The sequence below is a fragment of the Talaromyces proteolyticus genome (genome assembly GCF_021365285.1).
Source record: "Talaromyces proteolyticus strain PMI_201 chromosome Unknown BGW36scaffold_8, whole genome shotgun sequence".
Classification (NCBI taxonomy): Eukaryota; Fungi; Ascomycota; class Eurotiomycetes; order Eurotiales; family Trichocomaceae; genus Talaromyces; species Talaromyces proteolyticus.
In genome coordinates this window covers 110,187-125,853 of record NW_025764284.1, presented here as the reverse complement: position 1 = coordinate 125,853, position 15,667 = coordinate 110,187, and the positions used below count along the sequence as shown (strand labels likewise).

Below are 15,667 nucleotides of genomic sequence, written 5' to 3'. Positions count from 1 at the left end.
CGAGCACCAAAGCGATCCCTCTATATCAACTTTATCTACAACAGATGGAATCTCAATCGGCAATTAAGATGCCTATTTGTTGGTTTACAGGGCGATGTCAGTCCTATGGGTGTAGAATAATTGCGAACGTTCCAGCATCTAGTAGTCTGTAGAAGAACCGCTGTTAACATCCGGATTACTGTTGCGCCAGCTAATGAACATACAGTGCAGAAGCCAGCAAGGATAATATTGAAGATAAAAACGAGCTGTAATATAATAACAAGCTGGCCCCTTCCATTATCGGGTTTCTTAAAGAGGTCAGAAAGCCCATGGACTGTTTTGATTTATTCCAGTTCGTTCGATTTTCTTTTCATTGTATGTTTTGAAGTACACACTACACCATATTCTGTCAGGTTAATAGAAGAAGGCCTAGCAGAACTTGTCTATTTAGGAATTGAGACATCTTGTAGCACAAATTTTGAAACTGTTAAATTTCGTTTACATCAATTGATATAATTATTTGCTGGCCAACTAGACGTTCATATATTGTGACGCGGTCTCTATCTAATTCGCTGTCGCGGCACGTGAAGCTCTAATGCCGATTAGGTACCGCCATGGCAAATGGAATTCAGCGATTATTTTCATTCATGTTTGAAGTATCATTTGGCCCTCTTGAATGTCATCCAGAAGACGCTCCTGTGGCCCGGTCATTGACTGCTGTGCTCTTGTGGTTTGCTAGTACCCCAAATCAACAGCCATCCGCACAATCACGACTAACAAGGACAAACACTTGAAGTCATTCCCTGTTTCTACTCCAGTCCAGACAGCATGACTCAAGACGGTAGCCAGATACTTCCCTGGAAGCGCATGTTGGAGGAAATTACAAATGTGAACGACTTGACAGAGAAAAGGATTCTCAGTCTGCGATCTCTAGCATTCAGTGCTATCTATTTGCCACTATTAAAGGTACGCCAGTCAGCCCCAGTCTTGATTATACGACATTCTAGCTGAGATGGATGTTTGATGAGTACGAAATGCTAGGTTAACAAAAAGGCCTTTGCGAAATGGACCTCGAAGCAGCGACCAGAACTCCAGACGATCATCGAGTACGACGCTCGCAGCGAGTGTGTGATTATCAAAGGCAGACCGTACTTGCCACACCAGACTGTCCCGATTTTCTTCAATCACCTATTCTACGCTATTGCGAAGAACCGGGGTCTGCAGAACTTTGACTTTGTATCGGATATGAAATTGAAGCGTGAGCACCTCTATTACCCCTAAAAAGGTTCTGCTTGATACATAAAGCAGGGAATTTCAAGCCTATAACTGACTGAATCACGAATGCAGGTTTCACGTTAGTATCACCATTCGAAGAGACGCGGTTAGTCCCGGAAGCGTATCTGAAAGAAAAGAAGAAAGCCTTTCCATCCGTCGTACTGCTCATCGGACCTACCACATCCATCAAAAACATTACCCTGGTAGCTCGACGTTGGCTGATAGGCACCTTCAGCGAGACCGAGACCGTGATTGCCTTCACCCTCACCGTCAATCCAGTTCCAACATCGGTCTCTGCGCTCATTCGCTCGAAAATTTTTGAACGAAACTGGGGGTTATCCGATGATGAGATACGTATTTTGTATAACAACGTTGAGGCGCTTGGTACGCACGTGTTTGACTGGTATATGGAAAACAGCACCGTCAAGCTCGGCGGGGAATGGGTGTCGCATATCTACATCTTCGACCGGAAGAGCCCGAACGCAAAATCTCCTGTGGCAACAATACGATTTTCCGCAATCGACTACCAAATTAACACCGATTCAATGCAGACGCAGCAATCGACTATTTTGGAAGTGCACGATGAGCCTGTTTTAGAATTTCAAGGCGAGACGGTGAGATTAAACGAGCTTGCTCATATGCTTCACAGCTGTATTAAATTAGAAGCAAATAAAATGGCAGTTGCCTTGGCTCGCTGCAAATTGAACCAGATTGGAATATTGCGAGAGCAAATACTGTATGACGGCGTGTGGAGGAAGTACCCATCTCCGGGACCTGACCAGTCGAATCAGTATTTTCAGAATGCATTAGGTTACGAGCAATCAGCGGATCAGGTAGAATGAACCAGCTTGTTGGAGCGAAACCTATCGGTTCTAATCTGTTTTAAATCCTATTGATTTTGAATTTTTGATTTGGATTTCGAAGCCTTTTTTCATCGATTCAGAGCTAGCCAATACTTTGAAATAAATAAGGTTTACCTGTATTTGCCTTTCCTCGAGTCCTAAGCCCTAATTATAACCCACAAAGTCCGCAAACTACCAGCAGAAAGAGCATAGCTTTGTTTACACGGCATTCGTTGACGATCTACATACAGTCTGACATCATTATTTTCATGTTGGTAGTGTATTGCTCATTGGCTCAGATGAAAAACTAGACTACGCTATTACAACGTTGGGACAGGATGAGAGTCCAAGATAGTGATGAGACTCTCTTCGGACTGATTCGTCGGGTATCCGAAGAAGACTCGGTTAAGCGAATGGTACACTGGCGGCTACCGAGTGATTTCGAAAGCCAAAGTTGGACACGTGGTTGCTAAGGACTCATGCCACCTCCGGAGAAGTTTTCGCCAGGATTTGCTTGTATCATGTGGGTTTGCAGGAAGGTTCATGAATCTAGGGAGATAATTTCTTATCCTACAAAATAAGCAACACTATGATGAAACACCATTCCATTTCTACTCATGCATTAGTGCTTGAGGTTTGTCCGGTACCTATGTTCCCAGGGGCACACCTTTAGCATGCCATCAACATCAAAGACGAATCCCTGTTGACCGAAGTTGACGCTTAGGTGAGTACCTGGGATTTTCTCTATGAAAACTGATGGATAAACGGTGACGTCCTGGGGGATTCGAAAAGAAGACCCTTGAAGCAATTGATTAGCGTTGACAAATTCATTTCTTTCAGAGAATCAAATTCAAAGAAATTACCCAGAAAGGTGCCATTCTTGGTAAAGAATGAGTATCCGGTAGTGAAATCCACCCCACAGCCAACAGTGTCATTAACTGTCAACGTAGGGCTGTTGACACGACCTAGTCCTAAAAATACGTAAGGTTTGTCGTCATTGCCAACGTAATCCCACGAATGTCGCGCCCTATTAAACAAAATTGGATCATCGAATACTTTAGCGTTGGAAACTCCGATACTAATCGCTCTGAATAACATATTTGTTAGCATCCCTAGTCCTGGTGTAGCAGGTAGTTCGAATTTGAAATTTATAACAGATTTCTTCCGAACAAGAAGCGCTAGTCTTTGAACAACGAGATGAAAAACGAACCTCTCGTTCGATATGGTTATGATTGTCACTTCAAAATAATAGAAGCTAAGCTGCCGAGGTATTGGATAATCGGTTCTAACACCAGCCACGGTGAAGTGTAATGGAGGGCCCATGTACCGAATTTCCAGCCCATCATTCAATAGATCCAGTGTGGGGGATTTGCCCGCATTGCTCCATCGTGATGGTAATAGCTTAAATTCCTCCTCCTCGAGAACTAATCCCTTCTCAGCCATGACGAAAGCCATTGCAAGATATGAGGAAGTAGGTAATGATGATCCATCAGTAGGAGGGGTTTCGCCTCCCTGAGAGGATAGCAGATTCATTACTGCCTCATGTCCATTCCAGGCAGCAAATAAAACCGGTGTCCGGCCATACTTATCATCCTTAGACTTGGGGTCGGCACCATTCTCAAGAAGCAATTTCACTACTGCATCGTGGCCATTCCCAGCAGCCCATGAAAGTGGTGTCTGACCATAAGTAGTATCTTTAGATTCGATATCGGCACCTTTATCAAGTAATAGCTTCACTGTTGCCTCATGGCCATTCCCGGCAGCGTATGAGAGGGACTGCCTACCAAATCTCTCATCTTTAATCTCGGTATGAGCATCTTTATCTAGTAATAGTTTTACCACTGTTTGATGGCCGTTCTCAGCAGCCCATATGAGCGGGGTCCGGCAATATCCATTATCCATAGCCTCAATATCAGCACCTTTATCAAGCAACAGCTTTACCACTGTTTCACAGCCACTCTTAGCAGCCCGTGAGAGGGGGGTCCAGTTATAGCCATCCTTAGACTCAGTATCAGCACCTTTATCTAGTAATAGCCTTACCACTGTTTCATGACCGTTCTCAGCAGCCCATATGAGCGGGGTCCGGCGATATCTATTATCCATAGCCTCGATATCAGCACCTTTATCAAGTAATAGCTTTACCATTGTTTCACGGCCACTCTTAGCAGCCCATGAGAGGGGGGTCCAGTTATAGCCATCCTTAGACTCAGTATCAGCACCTTTATCAAGCAACAGCTTTACCACTGTTTCATGGCCGTTCTCAGCAGCCCATAAGAGCGGGGTCCGGCGATATCTATTATCCATAGCCTCGATATCAGCACCTTTATCAAGCAACAGCTTTGCTACTGTTTCATGGCCGTTCTTAGCAGTCCATAATAGCGGGGTCCGGCGATATCTATTATCCATAGCCTCAATATCAGCACCTTTATCAAGCAACAGCTTTACCACTGTTTCACAGCCACTCTTAGCAGCCCACAAGATTGGGGTCTGGCCAGAGCCATCCTTAGACTCAGTATCAGCACCTTTATCAAGTAATAGCTTTACTATGGCCTTATGGCCATTCCTGACAGCCCATAAGAGTGAGGTCTGGACAGAGCCATCCTTAGACTCAGTATCAGCACTGTTATTAAGTAATAACTTTACTGTTGCCTCATAGCCATTCTCAGCAGCTAATGAAAGTGGGCTCTGGCCAGAGCTATTCTTAGACTCAGTATCAGCACCATTATCAAGTAATAGCTTCACTGTTGCTTCATAGCCGTTCTCAGCAGCTAATGAAAGTGGGCTCTGTCCATAAGCATTCTGAGACTCAGTATCGGCACCTTTATCAAGTAATAGCTTTACTATGGTCTCATGGCCATTCTCAGCAGCTAATGGAAGTGGGCTCTGGCCAGAGCTATCCTTAGACTCAATATCAGCACCTTTATCAAGAAACAGCTTTACCACTGTTTCACGGCCACTCTTAGCAGCCCATAAGAGTGGGGTCTGGCCAAAGTCATTCTTAAACTCAGTATCAGCACCTTTATCAAGTAATAGCTTCACTATGGCCTCATGGCCATTCCTGAGAGCCCGTGAGAGTGGGGTCTGAATAGAGCTATCCTTAGACTTAGCATTAGCACCTTTATCAAGTAATAGCTTTACTGTGGCCTTATGACTATTCCAGACAGCCTGTGAGAGGGGGGTCCAGTTATAGCTATCCTTGGACTCAATATCAGCACCTTTATCAAGTAATAGCTTTACCACTATTTCATGGCCGTTCTTAGCAGCCCATGAGAGTGGGCACAGGCCAGAGCTACCCTTAGACTCAATATCTGCACCTTTATCAAGTAATAGCTTTACCACTATTTCATGGCCGTTCTTAGCAGCCCATGAGAGTGGGCTCTGGCCAGAGCTACCCTTAGACTCAATATCTGGACCTTTATCAAGCAACAGCTTTACCACTATTTCATGGCCGTTCTTAGCAGCCCATGAGAGTGGGCACAGGCCATAATAATTATCTTTAGACTCAATATCAGCACCTTTGTCAAGCAACAGCTTTACCACTTTTTTATGGCCGTTCTTAGCAGCCCATGAGAGTAGGCTCAAGCCATAATAATTATCTTTAGACTCAATATCAGCACCTTTGTCAAGCAACAGCTTTACCACTTTTTCATGGCCGTTCTCAGCAGCCAATGAAAGTGGGATTCGGCCTTCCCAATGCGTTGAATTTGCGCTATTTTGTCTTTCTAGCAGGGTTGCTGTAGACTTCCAAAGTCCAAAGTAGGCTGCAAGGTGCAATCCTGTCACAGATATTGCGGTTTGCACAACTCTCCGTACTTGTCGCTTTTCCTTTAATACGATAGCATCGGCACTGGTAGATACTTTGGTTGGATCCTCAAGAAAATCCAATATCGGTTTCTCGCCGTCAATCAAAGACACCCTGGCATGATGTCCCCAATTCTTTGCTGCATAGTCATAGAAAACAAGTGGAGGATATTGCCGTTCGCCTAAAGCAAGCCTACAGGTATCAAATGATAGATAACTTATACATACTTTGGTAATATAAGTTTCAGCGTCAGGAAACCAGTCCTTCCAAGTGCGCTCGAAGTATTCTTGTGTTGTATAGTGGACCAAGCGGATAATATTACTCTCTTCGTTAATTGTGACTAGTCCAGCGCACACCGAAGCAATCAATCCGACCTCTGTGATATTCCGCTCATTCAATGCTGCGGTATTCTCTATAACAGCTAAAGCATGTTGCAGTTCTAATGTGGTCAAAGGCCGTTTTGCGCAGGTGATCCATGAAAGAGCCTGTATAGCAAGATCCTTAAACCCTTTCTTCTGGCTTTGGATCCTCTCCATGGCTTCTTTATATGCTTCATTGTATGCACCTAAACCTTTAGGAAGCATTTGAAGGGCATTTTCCATCTGAGTATAATTTAGTTTGTCTTCTAGAGAGCCTAGATTTAGTATTGCAAGAAGAAACCTGAAGGAATATTAGTTATCTGAGAAAGTTAAAAACTAGTTATGGGGAGCCTACATTCCCTCTGCCGCTTGAATAATTGAAGCCTTCACTTGGTTTGTGAGTTCAGGGCTTTCTTGAACAAATGATGGCAACTGTGATATATGGCCATCTAAAAATCTTCCTACGTCTTCGTCACTAGCACGGATCTCTAGCGAAACGGCCCCCAATTGTTGAAATTCTTTTTGTATATCAGGGATGGGTCGGGATGTGACAAAAATGTTCGCACTTGCGTTGGCTTGCACCTTAGATATCACCGATATAAACTTGAAGCGAACCCCATCAGAAAGTTTACATTCATCCAACGCATCAATCATGATGTAAGCCCTGGAATAGCCAGAAACCACTGAATTCAACACATTCAGAGCCTCATCAAAGGAGGGACGAGTCTCTTTGCCTGTATGGTAATTGTAAAGACTTCTCACAGTTTCTGGAACGGTAAGCCCTGCGAATTGTCGAAGTAGACTCATCACTAGGTGTGTGGGGTCTTGCTCATCCTGCCGCCGGAAATCACAGTAGAGGTATGCAATACCAATATTGGAGTCGTTTTGGAACTTCTTTAAGAGGTAGTCCACCACAATACATGTAGCAATGGTTTTTCCTGCTCCTGGAATACCGGGACAGAATAATGTCTGCTTCTTTTGGTCTACCCAGTTTTTAAATTCTTTGGATTCCACAAGCCATTTTCCAGTCCCTTCTTGTCGTCTTCCAAGCAGGTCATGCTGCTGAGAGGAATAGGTAGTGGGGATGAGCCAGTCAAGGACAGCTCGGCAGTCTTGGTCGTCTCCGCGTTGGTTCATCCTTTTCACAGCAACATTTATATCTTTAGTTGTCTTTTGGATTTCATTCACTAAAGTCGGGTTAATAAAAGTACCCATTGTAAAACAAAAAGGCTCCTGAACTAACCGGTAGAAAGAAGATCTCTAATCGTCTTCTCAGCCTCGACCTGCTGGGGGACAATTCGATATAGCAGATCTTTCGTATATGCCGCTGCTGCCATCGCTGCATACCCTTGCCAGTCTTTATTCTTATGAGAATCTGAGTAGTCACAGATTCCACGAATTACTAAACAAGGAAAGTGATTCATCAATCCACCAGCTTCCATCTCAAAACATAAAACCTCCTTTTCGGCTGAAAGCTTATCTCGGATTAAAGCGTCTTTCATTAACCGGTTTGCTGACGCAATCAGACCATAATGGATCATCGGGTTATCCTCATCTTCAGTACGTTCAGACCTTAGTATTAGGTCGCTTGGGTCATCACCACAACCTACGGCACAGCTTGACGCACCGTCGAGATGAATCCTTTTGCTTTGGTATAGCTGATCACTGGTAGAGTCTGGCCGTTTATACTTTCTTTTCAGTCTTGGCTTTTTGTCGAGAACAATATCAATTGCATGCTCTAGTTGATGACCCTCAGCCTCATAATGAGCCTCAAGTCCAGTCACTGCAGCGCGTAGGACAACGGGCGGCTGATTTAGGAAACCCGTTGACTGGAATGCCCGATCCTGTATAGATTTACCAAAATCATATTGAAAGACACCTCCTTGGCCATTGCATGGAACGCTAACAACGATATCCCCAAGACGGATATCATGTTTTGAACTTGGCGCTCCGCCACCGATGCCAACCATGAGTCCAATTCGGACGTTGGGAAAGCTGTTCAACATATCTTCTGCGACTCTTGCTGCTGATGAAGTGCCATATTCTCCCCTCGGTAATACAGCGATAACCACATTGTGTTTCCCAACCTTCCCCAGAGTGTATTCATTTTTGTTGTTGGGTGATAAGTAAATTGGGCTGTCATGTTTCTCATCAAGAAACGCTTGGGCAGCGACATATTCAGTCGTGATAGCACATATCCAGCCAACAGTATAGTCATTCGGGTTAGACATTAGGAAGAATGAGATCGATCAGCAGATTATTATCTTTAAAAAAAAGGTCAACACATCTAGATTCCTGGATTAATTTAATGTATTCTCAAGGACGAAAAGAAAGGTTGTTATTATTACTCCAGCCTTGTGCATCTCTCATTGCGTGTGGGGCACCATGCGAACCTTAGCACCCCGCGGAGCCGCTATTGACATTTAAGCATGGCATCTGCCTTTTACTGTCTGCATCAAGGACATAATTAGGGCTTGCGCAGCTCATTGGCTCTCAAACTGCTGTTATTGAGACGCGCTTCAGAGCAAATATCACAGCCTTCTTGCGAACAAGGGATCCACCAGGGTCCTCCCACAAGCCACCCCAGATGTCAAAAAAACGAAAATATAACCGAGTAATTCTGAGAATATATAATTTGACCAAACCGTGGTTCCCCGGCCCGATATCAGGGATGGTGTATTTCTCAGTGGCTCGGATGAAATGGAATGGTTCGGGCCGCATCCTGCCACTCTCCGGATTCGAAATCTAGGAGTCCGCGCTTGTGCCGATGGTCCCCCAAATCCGGCCATGTTTGTTCTCTTCGTCATAGTTGATGCAAACAGCCAGAAAATGAGAATCACAGTGCCGGTCAGATGTGGCTGTGCTTCTATCCTTTGCCATTGCGTGTTCAATTGCAATGAGCAGCGGGGCCTCGAACTCGTACCACGCACTAAAAGGTAAAGAGTACCCGGCAGCCAACCGGATCGCTCTGGCGGGCGTCGAGCTGAGGATAGCCTTGTATCTAGATCGCAGCCGGTAATGGCGCGGATCCCACTAGCAATCCACCATCCAGTCAAACGGTCAATCCAGCCACGGCCGCCTGCATTCTCCCGTGGCTATGCTTCAGCAACAATGCGTGTGTCAGCGACGGTTGGGTGGGATGTCTCAGGCATCTGTGTCATTATTGATTCGCAACTGTCCTAGCTTTGGTCGTGTTTTCACCCCCAATCTGCATTGCTCGTATCGCATACTGTTTTGGGCGATGGCCAAGGTTTGGATGAATCATTGAAGAGGTGGAGACTACAGGTGGTGAAGGCTTGATGTTTCCACTCGTTCCGAGGTTGCGCACCTTGGTTGACAAATTGAAATATTGCCAAAGGAGAGTGTCATCCAGAGATGAGTCGTAGATTCTTATTTTCCTTGCATAGCATCGACCGGTTTCCATCGAATTGACCCTCTCTTCTGCAGCCGTCATGTCAGCTTATCGCTTTCGATCGATCGCTGAACTCAGTAAAGGAAGCCCAATCCGGTTGCGCCAACAACAGGCAGCCCTAATCGCTAGTGACTGGTTAGTGGGCACTAAATAAAGACTTTCTAGCTTACCATGGGTCGCCTTGCAAATGATGTATCCTGGGCAGTTACCGGACTTACAAAAGCGTACATTTCAGCTGAATATCAATTCTTGCTCATTCGTCTTCTGTCCGCTGAATTAAGCAAACACGCAGCAATTGAGTTGCCAGAGTTAAAAAGTAAATAATGCAAATGCACGCAGAGGAGAGAGTATAGTTGCACCTTGAAAGGTCCGTCTGCGTCTGAGTCTGTGCTTGAGCTCCACCGAAAATCCGGCTCGGGCGGCCAAACAAGGAAGACGGCGTGGCGGGTGAGACAACAGCAGCAGGAGTAACAGGTGGGATGCAGATTCCCTTTCTCTTCTTCTATCTCTCTCTCTGCATCTCTGCCTCTGTTCTTCTCACTAATCTCTATCTATCCGGGCTGACCCATCTGTCAACAAGGACATCAACACCTCGATATCAGCTTTGTGCTAGGTCAAAATGTTTGGCTTTTCGAAGCTTTTCCTCTTGTCGTTTCTGGCTATCGCGGCGTCTGCAGACGGATACAATGGCAATGCAGTGGGATTCGTGAAGCGTCAGACTGGCAGTAATGGCAACTCTAGTTTCTCTGTAACTACGCAGCCGTCGACTACCTCTCCTGCCAGTACTACCTCAGTTTCGCTCACATCTACTGCTGTCGAAACGACTTCGACCTCTATCTCATCGTCTAGTAGTTCTACATCAACAACAACATCAGCAACATCGGCAACATCAGCAGCAGCAGCAACAACAACAACAACAACAACGGCTGTTGCTACCACGCAATCAACTACCTCAACCACCTCATTAAGCAGTGCCACAATTTCAACCACATTTTCCACTTCGGTTTCGTCAACATCGGTTCCGCCCATCACATCGGGTGCGTCAACTACAAGCACTCACAGCTCGACCACGTCCACTTTCAAACAGACCACAACGCTGCCTGATGGTTCGTTAAGCACTGTCACTGCCGTCACCGTGGTTGCTGTAACCGGTGCCGCTGAGCCGACAAGCGCTAAAGCTGGAACCACCTCAGCAACGCCCAACCTGCAGACTGGTGGTGCGGCTTCGCCTACTCGTGGATTAATGATGGAGATGTTGGCCATGTTAGCCGGTGCTGCTGCTTTTGCCGTGGCTCTTTAGTCGATCACAAGCCGTCGAATCTTATGAAATTTCATTTTGTTTGATGTCGATACTTTTCCTGGCCTCCTTGGGGTGGCCTTTATTTGATGAATATCATTGGATATTCTTGTTGCATATACTGGCGTTTTGATCCAAGTTTTTTGAGCGGCTTTCGCATATCACGATCCTTACACGAGCAATGTCTTATGACCCATCCTCTCCTTTGCATTTTCAGCGGTTTAGGGCACGTATTGAATTCAGATACTCTGGCGAGTCAGTTCATGGCAGCCATAGATACTTGTGCCGCTTATAGGAAGAAATAAAAATAGAATATCCTAAACATGGACATTAAATGACAAGTTCTTTTTCAACTTGACGAGTTGTAGTATAATTCATTATTGCATAATAGATATAGCGATATATTCATGTTCATCATGATCAAACAAAGACAAGATGTTAAGCACAATGATGTCAATTCCCCAGCTCTCTCTTTCTCACCGAGCAGCAGGCTTCACATTCCCCGGCCCTTGCCATCTCTCCTCTTCCGTCCAGTATCTCACAATACTTTCCCACCCAGGGACATCACCATCACGTAGGAGCGCCGCAACATCGACATTCAACGGCGAGTCCGGCCGGGGATCAGTTAACAGCTGATGGACTGCCGACAGCGTTGTTGAGATTGTATACACGGGACTCCAGTGCTCGCTCGTCAGGAGCGTCAGGCAGATCTCGCCAGTCGTGAACGAAATATTCGGGTGCGAGATTCGCGTCTTGAAGCGGATAATTGGCGGAGAGAGGGGATAATTGTTTGGAACCTCGATATTGAGTTGCCAGAGACCGCCTGTGATATGATTAGTTGGATTAGTTGGATTCGTGTGCGGTAGCGGTAAGAAATAAATGTTGGTGTTGCTTAAGAAAAAGGGTGATTTGTAACGCACCTTCGTACGGCGTTCCTTGTACCCCTTTCAAGACTGCCTCCCAGTGTAGCAGATCCTCGTCGCTGACAGGCCCCAAATGAAGCAAAACCTCATTGGGATTGCTGGCATACTCCTTCAATTCCTTCAATAGCCGCTGGGTTGTTGACTTGGATGACGCCATAGCCTCGGGCGATAAGGCGTGGGCGTCTCGATGGAATGTGGCGGGTCTATCGGCAATGCTGCTAGAGTGTATGTACAGACGGCGGGATATCAAATATTGACAGTCAAGCGAGCATGTATATGAAGAGTGTGGTCCTCTACCCCCCGGAAGCAGAGCAGAATCAAGGAAGAATCACAGCGCGACCGAGGCCCAAAAGCTCTGGTGGGACCGGCCGGGCTTCCCCGTGCGCCGCCAATCACAGTATCCACTACGCTTGATCTGGCAGATCACGTGGCAGCTTCCGCCTCCCAATCAGGGGCTGTTTATTTCAACTTCCAGAGACCTTCCTTCCTTACTATCTCCAGCAGCTACCAACTCCTGACAAGATGAGGACCTCTCGACTCTCACAGGACACTGCCAAAGTTGTCAATGCCCTTGCGTCTACTAGGCGGCAGACACGAAGCTCCTTGACGGCAAATACCTTGAGCAATTTCAAGTGCTCCGAGACCAATACTGTGAAAACTTCTCCTAGCATAGTATCTCCGAACGTAAAGGGGGAATTAAGTGATGATGTGTCTTCTCTCTCATCTGCAAACACCACAGACATCGAGGATCTGCTGGTTAGCCCGCCAAAAAAACGAAGGCGCATTACTGAAACATCGACAAATATAAGCTCTGAGACTGCCAAGGGTGCGGTTTCTCGACGCGCCAAGAAAGAGATTGTCGTGAAAGAGGAGAAAGAATCTCCAAATGGCAAGCCTAGTGCGCCCAAACAACGGAGAAAGCCGGCAAGGAAAATCAAACACTTGGATGGGTCGGTTGCAGTTGAGCCGCCTTCGAACTGGGAAACCATGTACGAGATGGTCAAAAAAATGAGAGCGGAAAATCCGACGGCTCCAGTAGATACCATGGGATGTGCTGAGCTTCATTGGCGGGCTTCGTCGCCGAAAGATCAGCGGTTTCAGACTCTTGTGGCGCTTATGTTGTCGTCTCAAACCAAGGACACGGTAACCGCTGTTGCAATGCAGCGGTTGCATACCGAGCTCGGAGAGGGGGCAAAGGATGTGATTTCTAGCCCTAAAATCAAGAAAGAAGAAGACGGCGACGATATGGGCGTCCACGAAGGGAAGGATAGTACTTTGAACCTGAAAAACATTCTTGCAGTCTCCCCAGAGCGGCTGAATGAGCTCATACGTACCGTGGGATTTCACAACAATAAAACCAAGTATATCAAACAAACGGCGGTCATTCTGCGCGATCAGCATGACTCTGATATTCCCTCAACTGCAGACGAGTTGATGAAATTGCCGGGGGTGGGTCCAAAAATGGCGTATTTATGCATGAGTGCGGCATGGGGCAAACACGAGGGGATTGGCGTTGACGTGCATGTTCATCGAATTACCAACATGTGGGGATGGCATAGCACCAAGAACCCTGAAGAAACTCGCGTAGCGTTGCAGTCATGGTTGCCAAAGGATAAGTGGCATGAGATCAATAAGCTCCTCGTTGGTCTGGGCCAGACGGCGTGTCTGCCAGTCGCGAGGCGGTGTGGAGAATGCGATCTGGCAGGTACGGGGCTCTGCAAGAGTGAGATCAAGGGATTGGTTAGAAAAACGAAAAAGGAAAAAATTGAGGAGGCTGAAGTAAAGGTCGAGATGCCTTGATACCTCACCACCACCAGCCCTAGGGTGGGCGGGGCGCTGGGCGGTGACTGTCACTCAAGTCACTATTCATGCTATCCATTGTCTGCTTCCCAGCCACCGTCATACGGACTGCGCATGTCAACTATATTCTGCCAGTTTTATGATCGATAGTCCAGTCATTTCATCTATTTTTCCCGTCCAGAGAGCCTTCTTCCTAACTAGAGCTAGCTCATCCTCTTTCAGCTTGCTATCAGAAAGCGCAGCAAACCTATCGTCTGCATCAGTAGTTGTTCGCTCAGATATTTGGATAAGATCATTTGAATACAATCGTCGTTTCATCTTCTTTCTCTCTACTGTTATGTACTGTTCGAACAGGCTTGTCAAAAAACTGCGGCCTCCATAGCAGCCATGCCAAAGCGCGTCAAGCTTTTGGATGGATCTCCGAGCGAATCTGCTTCATCGTTGTCCATTCTGACTGATTCCGATGCCGAAGAGGTTTCCAGTAGCTGCGATTCTTTCTACTCGGTTTCCTCCTTTGAATCAGACACTACCAATGGCTGGTGTCTTGGTCTCCCTTTCGAGATATGGACACGAATTTTCCACTATGCAGGTATTGTCTGCAACTGTCCCGTCGATCTCATTGCAGTGAACCATCGTCCGGCTGGGTCGTCTGCTGCCAAGCGTAGAAGCGACGGTTCTCACAGCAACAAAGCCTCGCGTATCGATACTGTGACTTGTGCGCTGCAACGTCACGAGCTGTTCAGCAATATCTGCCAACACTCGTCCTTTCTTCCTATGCTGGCCGTCTCATCGCAAGCTCGGCATGTCACTCAAAAAGCTATTTTCTTCCAATCTCCTATCTGCTTAAAGCTGCGGACCCGAGAAGATCTAATGGGTTTCAAGCAAACTTTACGGGGATTTGAGCGTATGCCTCCGCTGGAGTCCTATCTCAATACGGTTCACGTCAAGCTTCAGGCCTACGATGGACGCAAACTAAAAGGTCAGGACAAGAGAAAATCAATCCTCAATCTGTTCGAAGACTTTTCTAGTTTTGTCGGCTCTCATCTCCTAGGAACAATCAAAGACTTCGGTTTTGAATGCCGTGTCGGTGATTTCGATGTAGCTCGTGAACTAGTCAATAGAATGGGAGATAACTATCGAGAACTGGAAACTTGTGGTCTACGTTTTGAGTCCTCTGGTTCCCTCACCTTACGCAAAGACCTTGTTCGCCTTGCAGTACAGACTGCTACAAAGTCTACCGCGTCAGAAGAGCGGGAGACCAAGCCCTTTCGATTCATGGACCTGCCCAACGAAATCAAAGAAATGATCTTAAAGGAGGCATTGATAGCCCGCTATGACCCTTGCGCTGGTGAGCATCAGCCGAATCGTGGCATGGTTTCTCTACGGAGAAATGGCTGCGAAAGAGTGGCAGAATGTAGCACAGCTTGCTGTGAGGAATGCTCACCACATCTCATCGGCGACTGTTTCTGTGCTCATAAGAGTGCGTATTCGACGTCCTGTACTTGTTTCATGTCGCCAATGCCATTGTTCTTGACCAGCAATTTCATGTACCAGGTAGCCAGCCACATCTTTTATACACAAAACACATTCTTCATGAAAGGTGGCCAGCCATACATCATGGACGATCTTCTAACAAACGGTACACCGCGACGAATTCTCTGGAGAATCCGTCGCCTTCACATCGACCTGGATTATCTCTGGCCTCAAGAAAATACTAACCGCTGGGCCAGAGTCGCTGATTCCATCCGCAGAAACTGCGATCTGACACGCCTGGAACTTGATATATATTGCTCCACAGTCAATGATATCTTCTGTCCTGGGTTGTGCGATATGGTCTTTGCTGAGTTCGAAGGTATCAGAGGCAAACGCACTCGTGTTCTATAGAGGGCTGTGTTTAGCTTGAAACTCGCAGTCGAATTGACTCCGCAGAGCATTTGGGAACACGACGGCTTTTTGAATTGCAAGTCAGTCAGAGAGA

The 15,667-nt window shown here is 46.4% G+C and overlaps 7 protein-coding genes across 7 annotated transcripts; 4 read left to right on the top strand and 3 right to left on the bottom strand.

The window, feature by feature from the left end:
* Positions 1 to 807: 807 nt before the first annotated feature.
* BGW36DRAFT_452667 (uncharacterized protein) lies at positions 808 to 2,096 on the top strand (the record flags this gene model as incomplete). Its single annotated transcript, XM_046221851.1, has 3 exons — positions 808 to 945; positions 1,021 to 1,237; positions 1,327 to 2,096. The coding sequence occupies 3 exons, from the start codon at positions 808 to 810 to the stop codon at positions 2,094 to 2,096; spliced, it is 1,125 nt and encodes a 374-aa protein (XP_046070044.1).
* Positions 2,097 to 2,366: 270 nt separating this feature from the next.
* BGW36DRAFT_192803 (concanavalin A-like lectin/glucanase domain-containing protein) lies at positions 2,367 to 3,698 on the bottom strand. The gene is made up of 3 exons (XM_046209809.1): positions 3,307 to 3,698; positions 2,960 to 3,183; positions 2,367 to 2,894 (listed from the first exon to the last, which is right to left on the bottom strand). The coding sequence occupies exons 1-3, from the start codon at positions 3,627 to 3,629 to the stop codon at positions 2,719 to 2,721; spliced, it is 723 nt and encodes a 240-aa protein (XP_046070043.1). The 5' UTR covers positions 3,630 to 3,698; the 3' UTR covers positions 2,367 to 2,718.
* Positions 3,699 to 3,704: 6 nt separating this feature from the next.
* Positions 3,705 to 8,092, bottom strand: BGW36DRAFT_452665 (uncharacterized protein; the record flags this gene model as incomplete). The annotated part of the gene is made up of 4 exons (XM_046221850.1): positions 3,705 to 4,055; positions 5,433 to 6,558; positions 6,613 to 7,444; positions 7,501 to 8,092. Coding segments are annotated over 4 exons (2,901 nt in total), but the record flags the coding sequence as incomplete, so codon positions are not given.
* A 1,855-nt stretch (positions 8,093 to 9,947) lies between these two features.
* BGW36DRAFT_192718 (uncharacterized protein) lies at positions 9,948 to 11,314 on the top strand. Its single transcript, XM_046209807.1, has 2 exons — positions 9,948 to 10,143; positions 10,250 to 11,314. Exon 2 carries the CDS (start codon positions 10,289 to 10,291, stop codon positions 10,967 to 10,969), a length of 681 nt encoding a protein of 226 aa, XP_046070041.1. The 5' UTR covers positions 9,948 to 10,143; positions 10,250 to 10,288; the 3' UTR covers positions 10,970 to 11,314.
* On the bottom strand, positions 11,307 to 12,208 carry BGW36DRAFT_322320 (putative ubiquitin conjugating enzyme). The gene is made up of 2 exons (XM_046212668.1): positions 11,887 to 12,208; positions 11,307 to 11,789 (listed from the first exon to the last, which is right to left on the bottom strand). The coding sequence occupies exons 1-2, from the start codon at positions 12,044 to 12,046 to the stop codon at positions 11,443 to 11,445; spliced, it is 507 nt and encodes a 168-aa protein (XP_046070040.1). The 5' UTR covers positions 12,047 to 12,208; the 3' UTR covers positions 11,307 to 11,442.
* A 203-nt stretch (positions 12,209 to 12,411) lies between these two features.
* Positions 12,412 to 13,689, top strand: BGW36DRAFT_398255 (putative DNA repair protein Ntg1; the record flags this gene model as incomplete). Its single annotated transcript, XM_046218391.1, has 1 exon — positions 12,412 to 13,689. One exon carries the CDS (start codon positions 12,412 to 12,414, stop codon positions 13,687 to 13,689), a length of 1,278 nt encoding a protein of 425 aa, XP_046070039.1.
* Positions 13,690 to 14,076: 387 nt separating this feature from the next.
* Positions 14,077 to 15,573, top strand: BGW36DRAFT_360619 (uncharacterized protein; the record flags this gene model as incomplete). The annotated part of the gene is made up of 1 exon (XM_046214192.1): positions 14,077 to 15,573. One exon carries the CDS (start codon positions 14,077 to 14,079, stop codon positions 15,571 to 15,573), a length of 1,497 nt encoding a protein of 498 aa, XP_046070038.1.
* Between the last annotated feature and the right edge of the window lie 94 nt (positions 15,574 to 15,667).